This window comes from Triplophysa dalaica, chromosome 6 (genome assembly GCF_015846415.1).
Source record: "Triplophysa dalaica isolate WHDGS20190420 chromosome 6, ASM1584641v1, whole genome shotgun sequence".
Taxonomy (NCBI): Eukaryota; Metazoa; Chordata; class Actinopteri; order Cypriniformes; family Nemacheilidae; genus Triplophysa; species Triplophysa dalaica.
Window position 1 is genome coordinate 8,653,995 of NC_079547.1, and position 19,613 is coordinate 8,673,607.

The window sequence follows — 19,613 nt, forward strand, 5'->3', positions numbered from 1 at the left end:
AAAAGCAATTATTAACAAATTAAGTAACTGTTACTATATGTCAGAATAATACGATGTATAAATGTGCATTCAAAGAGTTTATTAATCATTTACTTACACTTTCTAAATGATCTCATGAACCAGTGACAACTCCTAACTAACTGGTTTGTAAGTAATGTATTCCTTAATTTAGAAATGATGAATTCATTCTGAATAAAGTATGAAAATTTGATTATTAAGCATATTATATACATGCTTATAAATCAAGAACAAAGCATTTATAGCTGTATTTATAAACTGCTTACTAATGTCTATTAATGTGGGGCCAATGCTTCATAAATGATTAATTAACTATGTACTGATGCTTAACTAATGATTCATAGCGTGCAGTTATTATAAAGTGTTACCTAAAAAGTAAACAAGACACCCACGCAACATTAACAACAAACAAAACTAGACAAAGAAAACACTGTTGTTATTTCAGCCATACTCATCTCTAGAAAGTAATTTTGCCTGTCCCACCTTCTGTGGACAAAACATTCAGATACAACAATGAGCACTGCCTTAGCTCAAGACACAAGTAGAAGACAGTCAATAGGAACGTTATAAAAATTATCTTATTTAGTGGGACTATAAAAAACTCTCCACAGCCCTGTACTTAAGACTGTAACATGCCTACACATTCTTCTAAATGTATCCATTTGTGCCAGATTAATTGGTGCAAAGAAAAAGCAACACATTTTAGAATGATTGAAATGTAAAATTGTAGCATAATGAAAACAAAATGGACTTTTAAAGAGGACAGCTACAGCATATTTAATTTTACTGTCTGTCTCTATACTTCCCATTTCATACAATTCATACAGATTGTCTCTGTCAGAATGGAGGTGTTTGTGTTGATCGGAATGGCACATGTGAATGTCCGAGAGGCTTCACTGGACTCTTCTGTCAGTTTGGTATGTATTAGCTGTAAACAAAGATATATTTGTGTTTTCCCAAAAACCCAATCACACCAAAGGTAGGTTTTATTTTCATATAAAATGGATATTTTATAAACATGGCGACATCTTGGCTCTAAACCAATGTAAATGTAAATCATTGGTAGCAATTCACAACCTCACCGCTAGACGCTGCTAAAATCTTCACATTGCTACTTTAAGAGTGTAGGCCACTTTTGCATAAAATAGGGCTTTTACACTTCAAAGTACAGGTATAAGTGAATTCATTTTGTGTTATGAATAATTTATAAGAAATATAAAATATTTTCCTCCAAACTTTAGAAGTAACTCAAACACCCTGTAGTAACAGCAGACCATGTCCTGATGGAGGCCCATGCCTGGAGTATGGTGGCACATACCTCTGCACCTGTCAAACCAGTGTCGACTTTGACCGCAAGGACTTCTACCCATATGGTAAGAGCTATAGAGAGTGGTGATAGATGGCTTCTTTAAGTGAAAACAAACACTGTGTACTGTGTTTCAGTACAGCCCCAATCAGCATGTGATTCCTCACCATGTCAGAATGGAGGATATTGCTATGAGAAAGATGGAGGCTACAACTGTGAGTGCAAACATGGCTACAAAGGCAAGCGTTGTGAAATAGGTATATCCATCTTTGTTAACACTTTGTCTATGAATGTGTACTTCAATAGTCAGATCTTTAGTAACTCAATCTTTGTAAATGATAGTGTGTAATATACACAAAATCCACTCCATCTACATTAATCTTTGATTTTTTACCTTTTCCACAGTCAGATTAAGTTTCTGTGCCTCTAGTCCCTGTCGTAATGGAGGCTCTTGTGAAGAAGAAGGTGACAGCTACCGGTGTGTGTGTCCCCACCGTTTCACGGGGAAATATTGCGAAGTGGGTGAGTACTTTGTTTCATAAAATTAGAAAGCATTCTCAAAATCCTTGTATTACCTTGTTTATATCTTTCATACACAAATGCAAGGTTTTAGGGTTGTTAAATTCTCAGCCAATAGTAAATACCCAGAGGATGTTACAGTTTTCATTCACCCTTACTCGTCATTTTATTCTGGTCAAATGGAATAAGTGTATAATCAGCTTTTCCTCATGTTTGGAAAATTATCACACACAGAGTCCCAGAAAACCCTGCAGAAAAAGCAGCTTCAAAGCCAAGAGGCTTTTCATCTCTGAATTTTCATTATCCCAACTTTGTCCCACATTAAAGTTGTGCAACTGCTTGGCCTTGTGTAATGATCCAATCTGCTGGAGTTTTTCAACACTTGAATTGTAGAAATGGAGATAGAAAAAAAAGTTGCCCTAGTACGTGATTGAAAAACTGGTTCTCATGTCTTTCTCTTTGCTATTGTAATGAAAAATTATTTCTCACACATTTTTGCCGTGTTTTCTTTTAGAAATGAGTGTGCACACACACAAGCTCACTGTACACAAGCACATGTGTACAGAGAACTGTTTAAACCATTGAATGCTTAATGTTTAGGAAGGCCTGATCCTTGTGCTTCCAGTCCCTGTCTGAATGGGGGAACTTGTTTCCACTACATTGGTAAATACAAATGTGAGTGCTTTCCATCTTTCATCGGAAGACACTGTGAGATCAACAGAGGATCTGATCCAGCTTTGAAAGGTAATCTTTTTTAAGATCCCTTTTACCTACATGAGCTGGATTCTATCACAACAGGATCAATCTTTCATTTTACAGTAGTCACTATTCACTCATGTAGGTGTAATTGATTTGTATGTTAGTGGCAGAACACCAGTTGTCCATCTTCATTCAGATAATGCCTTGAAGCAGCAGCAGGTTCCAACTTCTGCAGTAAAAGCTGGCTAGTGTCTTATCTCCTCAAATAATTAGCTGGACAAATTTTTCAGTGCATTTGATACTTTCTCTGACCAGCGCTTTTAACTCTGCTCTTACTGTTGTTTCTAAAAGGTTTCCAACAGTGGTGTAGTCGGGGCCATATGCACGCATACGCCTTATGCCACAGTGCTGTTTGGGTATAACGACTTCTAAAGATCTATATTAGCGTATACTCACTTCTTATCCTGCTTAACGTCTCCAAGCTGCATTTGTGGTTGCTTGCCCTTTAACCCTTTAACGCGTTCACAATTCAGGCATACAATTGGTGCATTTCTTAAGAAAATTCACAAAATGTCTTAAGGCCCCACCTTCGCCAACCACGCCAAGCGCATCATCTTCAGTGTTGGCAACTCGCCTGCGAGGAGCTCATCCCGTCAATGACTGAAAGAGTCATAACAAAGCACTTTCATAGCCCTACTGTTTAAAGTCAGAATTCTTACATTTTCCATGTATCCTCGTTCCCATTAAAGTCATTGTGAACCTTCTTGTTACGTTTATTCTACATTTAAAATAATGTAGTATGTTTTTACCACAACCTTAACTTCATACATTGATATCTTTCCCTTAAATTATTAACAAGTATTGACACAGAGATCGCAGTGATGACAAAGTTACATCTCTATTCTTTAAAATCTTGCATATGTTTCTACGTATTCTTGTATTTGTGATGCGTTACAAAGATATTGTATTGTGGTCGACAGTACTGGCATAGACCTGTTTTTTCCAACCTTATTTTTTTCCAAATCTATAATTTCATATTCAAAGCATAAGCGAAGAATAATGCATAACTATTTAACAGAAATAATTGTCATATATTACTAGAAAAACAAATCAAACAAACACAATGACCCCTGTCTTTTGGCCATGTGTGGTCGGGGTTATCGTTGTATAGTATAGTACACCACTTTTTTTGTTAGGACTACACCACTGGTTTCCAACAAGGTGCAGTTAAATTTGCGTCTTTCTGTTCTATGATAGGATGAAATTCAATCCCCTTTGTCCTCTAAAACATTTGACAATAAGGGTTTTTTTGACAGCTTCTTCCTATTTATGGATCAGTTTGTTGCTGTGAATTTGACCTTGTGGATTAAGTCAATTGAGAAAGGTTGTTTATGTATGTTTTAAGGAAAAGCAATTATTTATGTTGAAAGCCGAAGGAAACAAATATGTGATGCAACATCTCCTCTCTGTGTTTTGTTTCATAGTTTTATATTGTAGGACAGCCTTTTCTGAAGTGCTGCAGTGTGGTTGTAATGTAGGACTTTGTTTCATGTCATTCACGGTTTCCTGTCATTTGACTGCTGGTTTCGGTCAGCAAAGATATATATAATTATTGTTTAACTTATGTAATTTAGGTCAAATTCTTAATTGTCAGTTCTATACAACAGTTGCATATTTTTGTTTTGCGTCTGTGTATTTCTTGTTAAAATAACAGAAATTATTATTGTTGTCAGTTTAGTTTACAGAATGCTATTAAACATTCATGGCTTTCAATTTCAATATTCTTTGCACAAGACTCAAACAGTACACTGTACTGAATCTATACATTCTGCCAAAAGATGTGCCAAAGTCTATTCATATTATTTATATTTTACAACAAATTCTTGATTGTGTACTTCTTTGTTCACATTACAGGTCTGGACTGTGGCTCCGCTGTGAAAATCAAGCATGCTGAAGTACAATATTCCTCTACTACCCCAGGCTCTACTGCTTTGTATACATGCCACGCAGGCTATACTGCCCTGCACAGGGCCACCCAGAGCACTTGCAGCAGCCAGGGGTCGTGGAGCCAACCTCCTGTCTGTGAAGGTTAGTGAAGACTTATTATTTAACAAACTTTCCAAAATGATAAGCTGTTTTTCAGTACTGCCATGAAAAGCTCATGGCCATACTAAATGTCTAAAGAAGAGAAAGCGTCTTGGTTAGGTGTGTAACCTCAGTTCCCTGGAGGGAACGAGACGTTGTGGCGAGAACGACAGATGGGGTTTGCCCTTGAGAACCAATCAACTCTGACTACTATAGAAAAGAACAATGTCATTTCATTTGTCATTTCACGACTGCAGCAGAATACGATACGTGTTTGTGGCATAAGGGACACAACGTCTCGTTCCCTCCATCAGGGAATTGAGGTTACAGACGTAACCAAGACGTTCCCTTTCTGTCGGTCTCTCAACGTTGTGTCGAGAACGACAAATGGGGTTACCTATGGAAAACGCCACAACGCTGTATCGCGTCACAATCTCTAGCGAAACGACGGTAACAGGCCTGGGCGTGTGATCTCGAAGCTTTCGCGAAAATGTAACCTTCCAGTGTGGTGTGGTTGGGGGGTTCCAGAGCTTTCTTGGAGAAAGATGGGTACAGCCCTGACCGTTAACCTTTCACGGATGGAGGCCTTAGCTCTCTACTTGCGAGAGGCCATCCGGCTCGGGTTTACACCGGGTAAGCGCAATTAATTAGGGTAATTCCTTAATTAGGGATGCGCTGCAGAGGCCACCTCCTACCCGTGGGGGGGGAATATGGTGGACATGGGTATGGTCTCGTCCTTGGAGGACAACGCATGGAACGTGCGGGCTGAGTAGTTAACCGCGAGGTGGAGGTCCACCTGGGGAAGATCATGGGTTAGCAGGAGTGGGAACCATTTCATTAGGATACATCGGACGGAACAGCCCACAGAGGGGGTGTTAAAACATCCAGTAGCACTAGGTTCGGTTAGAGCTATCTTTGATAGTTCATATGGTGTCCCGGTCTTAGGAGGAAGGCTGCTCTGCCCAGCCATCCCCCAGGGGGTGCTTGCTTAGTGATGGATGGAATGCCTGTTCTTAACCAGTGTTTGGGTAATAAGGAAGGTTGGTGAGATACCTGTTCTTAGCCAAATGTTTGGTAGATAGGTAGATAGCACACTGACCCAACCTACTGGATGGTGGAAAGGTGCTTTTGCAGGCATATATCCCCCGGATGCCAGTCCTACATCTTGCCATGCAGGACGTGGGCTGACAATGGGTTTACGCAAAGGTTGTTAACCCTTGCGAAGGTGTTTGGGCTACAGATGTCTGCTAGAGAGGCGCTTCTGGCCAGTGCCCCGGAGGTGGCTATACCCAGTGTGGAGTAAGCCCTCACTGCCAATGGGCATGGAAGATTCTGAGATTGGTTTGTTCAATACGCCCGCAAGAGCCCTGCGACGTAAACATCACTAGATATTATGCCATAATTCCAGTTCGAAATGGGCATAATGATGCGCAAATCTCAAGATTACGATTAAATAACCCTTCAATCTTCCGTCCAACGCCCCGCTACTGCGTGCTCGTTACACACTGCACCGCACCCCTGCAGGGAGGCATCCGTCGTTACCACGACTTGCCTCGTGACCTGCCCAGAGGGACCTTAGTCCGTCAAAAGGTCATAGAAGACCAGGGGGTTATGGTCCGTCTAGGGCAGGGCATCATCACCATGTGCCTGCTGCCGGTGTGCCACGCTCTTCTCGGAACTCGACTCTGAAGCCAGTGTTGGAGCGGTCTCATCTGCATCTACCCGAGGGGTATTACCCCCGCGAGGACGCCATGTGTCCCAGGATTCTCTGAATATTTTCAGGGAGACCGTCTGTGTGAGACGTGTTCCAGGCAGTTCAACACTGACTCGGCGCGTACTGCGGACAGTTGCGCCAACATGGTGACAGAGTTGAGTTCCATACCGAGAAAGAGGATGCTCTGCACTGGGGAGAGCTTGTCCTTCTCTCAGTTGACCTGTAGTCCCAATCAATCTAGGTACCCGAGCACAAGGTCCCTTTGTGTACATAACAAATCTCGCGAATGTGCCAAGATAAGCCAGTCGTTGAGATAGTTTAGTACCCCGCACAACTTCCTCCCCTCAGGGAGATAGGGCGGCTTCCACGATCTTCGTGACGACTGTGGGGACAGGAACAGACCGAAGGGGAGAACAGGTCGATTGCCACGAAATCAATCCTGACACCTGATAGATGTCTGGATGCGCCTCTGCGTGAGCATTCTATACGGCAGCTTGTGAAGGTGCTTTGTTCAGGGTACGCAGATCTTTGGGGCGCGACGCGCCTTCTTTCTGGGGACTGATGAATTTTGGGCTGTAACCAACTGAACATCTTAGTTGAGGGACGAAACTCGATGCCTGTTTCGCCAGAAGGGTGGTGATCTCTACCCGAAGTACGGAGGCGTCCCTGCCTCTGACAGGATGCCCCGAAACTTGGGAGAGTCTCTGGCGAACTGGATCGAGTAACCAAGACGGACCGTCCTCATTAGCCACCGAGACAGTGTGGGCAGCTCTCGAGCTCCCAGGGACTGTGACATCGTCAGCTGGCTGAGCTAACCATATGTCACGGGGGAGCCCCGGAGGGAAGGTCCCTGGAGGGAAGGTTGGCTCCGCCTTTTTGGCTGCCTGGCGGGACAGCTGCATGCACTGTCGGTTTGAGAGTTGTAGCAGCTGTCGTGTGTGTACGACCCTACGCCTCGCCAGGACGTGAGGTCGGGTTGCCGGGCACAGTTCAGTGGAGTATGCGATCGGCTGCAAGAACACCCGGGGAGAACGGAAAAACTCTGTTAGTAAGTGGGCGCCAGGCCCTGAAAAGGGTCCGGCTTTGGTGACGAGGCAGAAGCCGTCCCGTACCGACCGATCAGAGCCGTGGCTGTGTAGGTCAGGCCCGATGTTGTTCTCCCTGGGGTCTTCCTGTCAGTGTCACTTCTTGCGAGAAGGTTGCTGACGGGGCGGAGGTTTCCCCCTCGACCTCCGAAGGGGTCCTGGGCTGCCGGGAAGCAGATATCACGCAAGATCTCAGAGGCCACTAGCCGGCCAAGTAAAATGTGGCTAATTGTCACTGTCTGCTTCTTCACCATCAAAAACTGCTGAGCGCAGTCCTCGACGGTGTTACCAACAACCCACCCTGCGAGACGGGTGCGTCAAGAAAACTGACTTTCTCGGTGTCACTCATCTGCGCAAGGTACATCTGGTCGCCTGTAGAGCGCTGTCAGTGGCGGCACGGAGATCCTACATTATACCCGGGTCGGCCTTACCCTCGTGGAGCTCTCTCAACGCCTTGGCCTGGCGGACCTGCAGGATAGCCATGGCGTAGAGAGTGGAGGCAGCCTGGCCCGCGGCACAGCAAGCCTTCGACACCAGTGATGCCGCAGTCCTACACGACTTGGACGGTAGGCGTGGCCGATTCCTCCAGGTGGCAGCCGTCTGCGGGCACAGGTGCACCGCAGCTGCACGTTCCACCCGGGGAATCTCGACCCATTGAGGGAAGTGAGGGAGCAGGAGCTGGTTTGACTGGAGCGGGCCGTGAGTGGAGCGCTCCAAGTTTTACACAGCTCCTCAAGCACCTCAGGGAAAAAAATGGCACCCGGGGTGGGCGCGGTTTGCACCGCGCTCTGACCCCAGGAACCACGAATCCCAGGGTTAGCATGGCTGACATCACTTCTGCTGCCTCCTGAGCTCGACCCCCCTTGGGGGGAGCTCGGATTCATCTGAGTCGAATGCCAGTCTCCCTCCGATGCTGCGAGCGACATCTCATCTACGTCACACATCGTTTCCGAGTGCATGCCTGATGATCCGGATGGTATGCCACCGCCGGTTGGGGAACGTTCAGAAGAGTGAATCGGGGTGCGATCGGCCCATGAGCACTTGGCTGGCGGGTTTATGTTCGCAGAGGTGCCCACATCACTAACGCTGCTACTACAGGCTGACTTCGGTGCCATAGCCACCGACGTCACGGCCCAGGTAGCAATGAAATGGTGGCTGGTTCCCGTAGGAAGACAGCCTCCCATGACCGCAACTTCTGTATGACCATCTGCCCGCAGTGCGGGCAAGATGTGTCAACGAAAGCTGCCTCAGTGTGCTAGACGCCCAGACACTCGACGCAGCTATCGTGTCCATCCCCCTCCTCGATGAGAGTACCGCACCCAAGAGAACAGCGGTACATGCCGCGCTGGAGAATGCTCAGTCCTGAAAAGGACCTCTTCATCGTAGACCCGGCAATGTAGAAGAATTTGTTGAATTCGTTTTGTTCGTAGTCATAAGCGAAGGCTCTGAAGAACAAGAGGTAAATGAATGCTGCACGCTAGCTTCATTTTATACAGGACATCCGGGGGCGGAGACCGGCATGCAAATTTCATTCAACAAATTTCATTGGCCTTTTCTATAGTAGTCAGAGTTGATTGGTTCTCAAGGGCGAACCCCATCTGTCGTTCTCAACACAACGTCGAGAGACCGACAGAAAGGGAACAAATATTTAAAACCAGAAAAAGGTTTTGCAGCTTGTCAGGGTAATAACAGGAAATAGACCGGCCTTTTTAACTCTGTATACTCTTCAACGCTCCAAAATTTAAATGTGGGTCATAAAACATTAAGCTGCTCTGACAACATTAATTTGAGCTACATCATTTTTAATACACCAAAATTAAAAGCCCATGTGTTTAGACAAGACTGACCAAAAATAAAACAAGATATGAATATGACATTATGCATAGTAGAACTAGGTGTTATAAGCTCCAAAATGTTAATTTGTCACGTACACAGTTCTACACAGTACAATTAGTAAAGAAATGCTTTGTACGCCTGTTCTTAACAGAATTTGAAATAAAATAAATTAAAAAGGAGGATACTTTAAAGGAACAGTGTGATTTTAGGAGGGTCTATTGACAGAAATGCAATATATTATGCATAACTATGTTTTCAGATGTATAAAAACCGCTTAAAGTATTCATGAAACAGATGGCCTAGGGGAAGAAGCGTCTTCTCATCCCTCTGTTTTGCCCATCAGAGAGTCGAAGCAAAGAGAACTGTCTGTTATCAGGGTGGCTGATCTTCCTGGATTTTGACCTGGATCATTTGATGTGAGATCAAAAATAATAGGGGGTTCGTCCCCTGGTTTTTCACTAACTGTTTTGTCTAATTATCATGATAAAACAAAAAAGGACTAATGTCCGTTATTTGTACAAATTTCATTAGATGATAATTTCATTTGAAAAATCCGTGCATGCTCAAGTGTTCATGCTCAATGCGCCACACAGTGTTCAATGAAGACATGTACTGACAGAAATGTCACACTGGGTGACACTGGCAGCATGCAGATTCTCTCATATTGAAAGCATTTATATTGAAACTCAACAGTTACTATTATTTTGATTCGCAAGTCTTTCTTTTTCTACGAAGTGAACTCACACTGTAAAACCAGATGTGACACGGCACTGCAAGGTTATTAGCAGCTTTGTAGAGTCAGCCACTATTGACTGTGATGTGTCCCCTCCTGCTGTCCATCCAAGGAATTGCACAATTTTCATTTTGCCTTTGTTAATATGCATTTCTTTAATTGTATTTTTTTTAGGACATTTATTGTATGAAATAACTGTGATCCAAACTATCATGCGATTGATGCTGGTACTGGCAGCTCCGTCTATTTGTGTTATTAATTTATTTGAAGGATGCTTAGGGGACCCCCCAAGAGCTTTGACACAATTCGAACACTGGGAGTTGGACTCGGTTTCCATTATGGCATTATTGATGCCAGAGAGACCACGGTCAGTGTTGACCTGTCTGAATTCTCTCAGGGGTTTTTACCACCGATTGAGGAAAAATTGGCGTACATCAACTGTCAGGGGAGATTCTGCTCGCAATGAATGTCACAGCTCGCTCGGCTCCTTTCTCCTATGTAATCAGCAGAGGATCAAAGCTCTGCAAGTAGCTCATATCCCCGGACACCACAACACCTGTTGGTCTTCTATGAGAAAACCCATTGCCCATTGTAATTCTTCCTGACTGAGGTTCCACCGGAGCCCACCGCATGCCACTCAAGTCGTATTCTTGCCGGTGTCCCTCTCTGGGGGTCGATGCTGCCGGATTACCTCTTCAGGGTTGATGCCGCCGGTTCCACTGGAGCCAGCTCCTGTCTGTGGCCCTCCCTCAGTGTGTGCCAGTCTGCGGCCGCCAAGGGGATGTTCTTGATGTGGCCCATCATAGTGTGTACCTATTACTGGGCCTCTCATGTGTGATCCAGTCTGCGAGCCCGCCAGGGGATGTTCCTGGGTGCAGGCCTTCCGACTATGTTCCTGTTGTGGCCCATCAGAGTGTTTTCCTGTTCCCGGGCCTCTCATGTGTGTTCCAGTCTGTGGGCCCCCCAGGGGATGTTCCTTGGTGCGGGCCTTCCGACTATGTTCCTGTTGTGGCCCCTTTTGACAGGTTCTGTAATTTGTACCGAATGAAATTGCCATTATCAATGATTTTGTTGCTCTTTTCTAAAGTAGGGCCAACACACTTAATAATGAGCAGAGCTAATAGGCTTTGAAGTTCCAGACTAGACCTTGATTTGTCACAGTGTTCAAAATGTTCATCTGGCTAAGGCCACGCTCACTCTTTGCTGTGGAAACAACCAGTGTGTTTACCATCTGCAGGAGGGATTTCACCTCTTTAGGAGGTATACATTTACCCGTAGTCTTAAATTTGTCTATTTACTCCCTCGTGCCGTGCTGAATTTTCCTACAGTTGTGGAGCTAAAAATCGGAGCAGAGTTACATTTACATTTATGCATTTGGCAGAAGCTTTTATCCAAAACGACTTACATTGTATTATACTATACATTTGTTTCGAATTATGTGCAATCCCTGGGATTGAACCCATGACCATGGCATTGTTAACGCCATGCTTTAAAAACTGAGCTACATGAAAGCTACAGGAGTTCCTGTTCTTAATTCTCTGCATAATGGACATCACACTCTTCTGGCCAATTAGAGGGATCCAAGGCTTTGATGTTGTTTAGAATAATCTCATACTGTTCTTTGCGCTGATAACCAGAATGAAACCACATTCTCCTCTCCAGACTTTCAGTTTAAGCATCCAACAACAGTTGATGATTGATGTCTCAGTCATCCTTTGACCTCAAATGTGCCAGTGACACTCCATTAAAAACTTTCAGCTCTACTGCTCTACGTGCCTCCTGTATCCGTAGACCATGTGTCTCAGCCATAGACTTTTACACAAGACTTGCATCTGCTCTGGGTCTTAGTGCTCCTCCAGGGCATCATATATGATTGCAAGATTCTGCACAAAGTTGACACTACGGAGACGATTTGCTAAACCAGCAAACATGCACGTCTCTGTGGAGTTTCACTTTGGATCTGTCGAGGCATCTGAAAAGTGTTTGTGATGTGCTTGGTACTGCTGCTATAGAGCTTTGATGGTTCTACAACTCGGGGCTATCTATCTAGTGCCAATAATTCTCCCTATATTCAGACACTGCAATGCAAGTTATTGATAGCATGAAGTTATTCACTGTTTTTCTAGCAGAAGCTTGATAAAGAATATAGACCTTGTCAAAAAATGAGTGGAAGTGGCTTTGTAATGTGACAATTTAGGCAAGGTTAGATCCAAACTCAGTTTAATAAGAATAATCCACAAACAGGCATTGATCATAAATCCTTGCAAACATGTAAATTGATGGTTATCCAAAATCAGAAACACAGTTCAAGCAATGGTCAGGGCAGGGAGCAAACAATCATGAAATAATATCCAGACACAGGTCAAAACACAGATACAATAGAAACCAGGTAAGTGCTCGGTAATGCTGTCAGTACAGACAATACTTTGCAATGAACGGGACAATGAACAGGGTTTAAATAATCCAGGTGATAGGAAAAAGGTGTGGGAGTAATCAGTCTATAGCAGGAGGTTGTGGAAAAAGGAAGTCATGAATGTGTGAAAAAGGTGTGCGTTCCATCTAGTGGAGCTGCAGGTGTCACGGTGCACAAAGGGACTCAGATGCAAAGGGGAGTCACGTGAGCCCTTTTGGGCTGTTGGAAGACAAGGCGTGCTGCTGCGTTCTGAACCAGCTGAAGTGGTTTGATAGCCTTTGCAGGAAGACCAGCAAGGAGAGCATTGCAGTAGTCCAACCTTGAGATTACCAGGGCCTGGACAAGGAGTTGTGCCGCATGATCCGTGAGATAGGGTCTGATCTTTCTAATGTTGAATAAGGCATATCGGCATGACCGTGTTGTCTTTGCAATGTGATCATTGAAGGACAGCTGTTCATCAAATATGACTCCGAGGTTCCGGGAAAGGTAAACGGGAACCAAAAAGAACCGTAGGGAGAGAAAAATAATCCAAACAGGCTCACGGGTTGCCACATTCCAGGAATAATAGGGAAAGGTTAAACAACAAGCACAGCGAGAGCAACACCGTAACAAATAATTTACATCGCCACAAAGAGAGCTGGCACAGCCAAGCTAAAATAGAGGGAAACAGCGATGAAGAACAGGTGAGGGTAATAAACATGAAAGGGAGACAGGTGACGGAGATAAAACACTAATGGGCGACTAACGGAGAAACAATGGTGCGGAGCTACACAGAAGAAAAGAGGACACGCGGCGAACTATCAAAACATACCGCAACGTGTCTCCACATAAAACAAAACATACACACGAGACATGGTTCTGTCCTGACCTTGTCCAGGGAGTTAGAGAACTGAAAAAACAGGAAGGACAAGGTCCTGACAGCAGGGCACTCCAAATGTTGATCATAACAGGTTAAGCCCAGCAACCTCTTCAACATCATATCCAACATATGGTTTATACAGTCCCAACTGAGCACATTGGGAAACATTTAAAATGTTTTGCAACAACACCAGATTTACTTCCAAGCATGACAGAGGCAACATCTGAAGCAAAACAAACAAAACTTTTCTTCAGAACTGCTTCTGTGAAGCCATGGTGCATAAGATTCTCCATGAGTGCTTGATACATTTCCTCTGCATGTGTAGCAGCAAGTTGCACTAAATCTAAATGTTAGTGGCTCTCTTTCTAAGCTTTCTCTCATTTAGATGATTAGCACAGATTTCTTGCTGGCAGTTGTGGATTCATCTATCAGAATAGAAAATTTTGTTTCACTCTCAAGGACTTTTGTTTTTTTCTCATTTCACAAGCTACTGTATATGAGGAGTCCGTTTTGTACATGACTTGTCAGAGTGTAAAGTTCCTCCCTATTCGATTTTGGACTTGCAGGTCAATGTCAATCGGAAGATCAGTGAATGGTCTCCCTGATTTGACAATTTTCTCAACGGTGCGGAAAACCCCTTATGATATCAGTGGTTAATGTCTCAATGTTTTTTTTTTGCTTTCTGTTAAACTTTTGTGTGCTGAGCATTTGAAGTTGCATCTGAGGCCATCACTTTTAATTTGGCCCACTGTTCAGTGACATGCATGTGTTCAGAACCTGCTTTTGGCCCAGATCCCTTAACCTTTTGAATAGTTGAGCAGCCAAGACTTTGTTTTTGGTAAATAAGCCATGGATAAAACAAATTTCTCTCAAAATCTGTGCTGTCCAGCATTCTGGGAAATCTTTTGATGTCAATGTCCCTCTCTCCATGTTCACTGTTGTCTTCACAACCAGAGTGACTAACACCTTTCAGAGCTTTCTAAACCTGCTGCTACATCTCTCCTCACACTAAATTCTACAAAAGTAACAAAATGACAAACACATTTATATTTACCTGCGGGGTAATGCAGGAACGTAATCTAGTATTGAAATACAACAGCAATTGTATGCTGGCTGTATCAATACTGTAGATTGCCCTTTTATGGTATAAAATAAGGGTCAGATCACTTATTGTGTAAATTGTTTTTTGAAATATCAAATAGTATAACCGAATTAACCAATTTTATTAATCCAATTTTAGACAGGTGTTTTAATGTGATTTATATTTTATCAAATTAATTTGAAGTGTGACCAGCGGATTTAAAAAGGGGCACTGAAGTGTTTAAACATGAATTATCATATACCCAGCTAGTTACGTAATGTCAACGTAATCTTATGACCAAATTGATTTCGTGGAGTTATGTCATGGTGACCAGAAAAGTGAAATTCCTGGATTTGTTGCCTTGACAAATCTTTGTGACGTAATCTTCCTGTTGTGGTCATGCCGTGACAATGTAATGGATAAAAAAAATTGGGGTAACCAGTTAATAATTTTCTTATTTGCCCATAACCATTTTAGAGACTTTCTAAATAGCATATAATGAAACAAATGAACAGCAATAAGTGTTCCGATACTAATCAGTTATTTAGAACATATAGTATCGAGCATGATTCATGACCTATAAAAAATAAGGCCCATCGAAGCATAAATATTAAAAAAACGCTTCAAATACAAGATTTTTAGTTAATGTGATTGCTGGTCTTTTTATATAGAGCTATTCAATTCAATTCAAGTTTATTTATATAGCGCTTTTCACAATGTGTATTGTTTCAAAGCAGCTTTACAGGGGCAAACAGGAAAAACAGATAAGTTAGAACACAGCACAGTGCATGGTGTTTATACAACGAGTAAGATCATTCTAATAAATAATATCTAATTTCTAAATAAATAAATAAATGAATGAATGCAGTCTCCCGGTGAGCAGGCCAACACTGCCCTGCTGTGGCGAGGAACCCAAACTCCAATGATTGATTAATGGAGAAAAAAACCTCGGGAGAAACCAGGCTCAACCGGGAGGGCCAGATCCCCTCTGACGTGTCATAGCTGCACTCAAACTGCTGACATGTGATTTAAGTTTAGCATTTAATACCAAATATTGTAACTTCAGCATTAATAAGACAAATAGTCCATCTTTGCTCTTGGTTGGGGATGTAGTGGTCTGAGCTGGGATGGTCTGATGGTCATATTTCTCTAGCTATATGTCCTCTTCAGGCGCAGTGTTTTCTCCCGTAGCCGTGGTTACTCTTAACAGCCACCGGTGCTGTATATACCTTAAAAATAATAAAAACATAATGAAATTAGACGTAAAACAGCGTTTTTTTAACCTTACTCTCATTTACTTTGTAAAAGCCGTTTATATGTTGAGTGGTAATGAGTCTTACCAGATAAAAAGAAATTTCCTGTCAGAGGATGTTTAATTCCTGTCAGTACCGAAGCCCTTCAAAAAGACGACATTCAGACGACATTCAATCAGAATATAAATAAAAAAAATCTGTTTAAATTAGTTTTTAACTAGTATTAAACGACAATTGTGAAATTAAAACCTGTCTCACTTCAAAGAAACTTTCAGTCCTCAGTCCTTGTAACGTCAGGAGTTCTTGCAGGCGACTTCATGAATTGGTCATTTAATGGTAAAGAAATTATGTGCCTGGGACGTTCCAGCTAAAACAGTACGTCCTGACAACATGGCCAGTTCATCCTCATTTGGTCACAGTGAGATTACTTTGTAACCACCTTGTGAGGACGGCTTGGCAACGTTCCATTTACAGTTCCATTGGCATACATTCCAGAAACGTCCCAGGCACGTCCTCAAATAACGTTGTGAATTAATCCCATGGAGAATGTTGTATTGACGTGATTTACTGGTCCTCAGATAACAGGGACACTGGTCATTCGATTAATGAATCTGGTTATTTTTGCTAACGTACCAGACACGTCCTAGCCACGTCTTCAAATAAAGTCTTGAATTAATCCTATGGAGAAAGTTGTAGCGACGTGATGCACTGGTCTTCAGATTACCTGGAAACTGGACATTTTTGTTTACTTTCCAGAAACGCCTGAGTCAAGTCCTCAAATAATGTTGTGAATTGATCCCGTTGAGAATGTTGTAGCGACGTGATGTACTCATCTTCAGATGACCGACACTGGTCATTTGATTATATTGAATCTGGTCATTTCTGTTTATTATGCTTTTGTATGGACATTTATGATCAGTGTAAAATTTGTTATAATGTAAAGATGAATGTTATTAATCTGACTTCTGACAGCTATTAAAGACTATTAATAAACCGCTAAAGTTAAATCAGTTAGTGATGTAAAAAGAAATGACCACTAACGTTTTACCTCACTGCCTAATTTTATTTTTGCGGTTTATTAATATTCTTCTTGGCAAACCCGCGTCAGTATGGGGATCCATATGTGTCAAAAAAGTGTTGATTGCATTGTACAATACAATTGTCTATGTCTACTGTTATTGCCTGTGTTTTATATGTTTTTGGCATGCATGTAGGTGTGTGTCGTATGTACAGTTGAAAGAAAAAGTATGTGAACCCTTTGGGCTTACTTGGATTGCTTCATAAATTGGTCATAAAATGTGTTCTGATCTTCATCTAAGTCACAACAATAGAGAAACACAGTCTGCTTAAACTAATACCGCACAAACATTATACGTTTTCATGTTTTTATTGAACACAACATGTAAACATTCATAGAGCAGGGTGGAAAAAGTATGTGAAACCCTAGGCTAATGACTTCTCCAAGAGCTAATTGGAGCCAGGAGTCACCCAACCTGGGGTCCAATCAATGTGATGAGATTGGATGTGTTGATTAAAACTGGCCTGTCCAATAAAAAACACACACCAGTTTTGAGTTTGCTGTTCTGAAGAAGCGTTGTCTGATGTGAACCATGCCTCGCACAAAAGAGCTCTCAGAAGACCTACGATCAAGAATTGTTGACTTACATAAAGCTGGAAAGGGCTACAAAAGTATATCTAAAAGCCTTGATGTCCATGTGTCCACGCTAAAACAGATTGTCTACAAATGGAGAAAGTTCAGCACTGTTGCTACACTCCCTAGGCGTGGTCGTCCTGTAAAGATGACTGCAAGAGCACAGCGCAGAATGCTCAATGAGGTGAAGAAGAATCCTAGAGTGTCAGCTAAACACTTACAGAAATCTCTGGCACATGCTAACATTTTTGTTGACAATCTACAATAAGGAAAGCATTAAACAAGAATGGACTTCACGGGAGGACACCACGGATGAAGCCACTGCTGTCCAAAAAAAACATTGCAGCACGTTTGAAGTTTGCAAAAGAGCACCTGGATGTTCCACAGCACTACTGGCAAAACATTGTGTGGACAGATGAAACCAAAATTGAGTTGTTTGGAAAGAACACACAACGCTATGTGTGGAGAACAAAAGGCACAGCACACCAACATCAAAACCTCATCCCAACTGTGAAATATGGTGGAGGGGGCATCATGGTTTGGGGCTGCTTTGCTGCCTCAGGCCCTGGACGGATTACTGTCATCGATGGAAAAATGAATTCCAAAGTTTATCAAGACATTTTGCAGGAAAACTTAAGACCATCTGTCCGCCAACTGAAGCTTAACAGAGGATGGACGATGCAACAGGACAATGACCCAAAGCATAGAAGTAAATCAACAACAGAATGGCTTCAACAGAAGAAAATACGCCTTCTGGAGTGGCCCAGTCAGAGTCCTGACCTCAACCCGATTGAGATGCTGTGGCATGACCACAAGCGAGCGATTCACACCAGACATCCTAAGAATATTGCTGAACTGAAACACTTTTGTAAAGTGGAATGGTCCAAAATTTCTCCTGACCGTTGTTCAGGTCTGATCTGCAACTATAGGAAACATTTGGTTGAGGTTATTGCTGCCAAAGGAGGGTCAACCAGTTATTAAACCCAAAGGTTCACATACTTTTTCCCCCCTGCACTATTACATGTTGTGTTCAATAAAAACATGAAAACGTATAATGTTTGTGCGGTATTAGTTTAAGCAGACTGTGTTTCTCTATTGTTGTGACTTAGATGAAGAACAGAACACATTTTATGACCAATTTATGAAGAAATCCAAGTAAGCCCAAAGGGTTCACATACTTTTTCTTTCAACTGTATATGTCGGTCTCCCTGTCATCTGCTTATGTCGTCCTCCCTGCCGTCTGAATATGTCGTCCTCACTGTCGTCTGTTTGTGTCGTCCTCCCTTTGTCTGTATATGTGGTCCTCACTGTTGTCTGTTTGTGTCGATCTCCCTGTCATCTGTATATATCGTCCTCACTGTCGTCTGTTTGTGTCGTCCTCAGAGTCATCTGTATATGTCATTTATCTTTGTTGAAACCATAGCTATAAATAACTAGATGCCGCATTCTAGCGCTCTATGCACGTAGAGGTGTCCGCCATCTTGTAACTGTCCGCTGAAGCCACTCAGAGTTGACAAGAATGCCCTTAGGCCGGATGCAAATGGCCCTGCTCTTTTCTGGAACTCCCGTTGTGATTGGCTGTTGCTTCTGCCCTCAAGTCAATGACAGAACAGGAGAGATGGTAGAGAATTGGGAAAAATAGGATCTAAGGAATTCCCATTAAGTGATATTTTATATGTTGGCCCAAATGCAGGAAAATGAATGAGTGCAGTAAGGTGATTTATAAGAATCACTGTTTAATTAAATAAATAGATATTTAAATTAATATGAAAGCACTTCTGCTCCGCATTCAACCTTAGCCAAATGTGCATTAGAAGTGGTCACCTTTTTGTAGATTAGCCAGTAATATACAGTATAAAGATTAACTTGTAAAATGTGTTATAATATAACATTACATATAATATTATAATTTAACGTTTTCGATTTTCCGCGTTTCCATACCCTTAGGCATTGGCGTGTCCTGTTTTATGACGTTTACCAGAGATTTACCTCTGTTATTTTGAGTTTTCACCCACCTGCATTTAAAGTACAAGATGTAAGTATTTTTAACATCAACCTGATACTACAGTCTATTGTCATCAAGAGTGCAGATGAACCGGCTGCTAAAGAATGCGTCATTGATGAAAGCACAGCATCCAAAGTAATAAGAGCAGAAGTTATAGGCCTGTTCGTTTTATTTATCAAAGTCCATTTTCTTCTCTTTTAATTTCTGTGTATTCTGCCTTAAAATGATTGTTCTTTTTAAGAGGTAAATAAATTGTTGTTAAGCGAAAAGCATGTCTAATAAACCCTAAAACTTGACCAATTTTAAAATAAGTTATTAAAAGTTTAAGTTAAGACTGTCATAAAAAAATAATTCAT

The 19,613-nt window shown here is 42.4% G+C and overlaps 1 protein-coding gene across 1 annotated transcript in view; it reads left to right on the plus strand.

The window, feature by feature from the left end:
* Positions 1-19,613, plus strand: part of sned1 (sushi, nidogen and EGF-like domains 1) — a 96,212-nt gene that overhangs the window by 35,855 nt on the left and 40,744 nt on the right. Inside the window, exons 9-14 of the mRNA XM_056749646.1 lie at positions 846-935; positions 1,260-1,391; positions 1,462-1,581; positions 1,730-1,846; positions 2,444-2,587; positions 4,457-4,630. Of these exons, the coding sequence (XP_056605624.1) occupies positions 846-935; positions 1,260-1,391; positions 1,462-1,581; positions 1,730-1,846; positions 2,444-2,587; positions 4,457-4,630 (777 nt within the window). The remainder of the gene's footprint in view (positions 1-845; positions 936-1,259; positions 1,392-1,461; positions 1,582-1,729; positions 1,847-2,443; positions 2,588-4,456; positions 4,631-19,613) is intronic.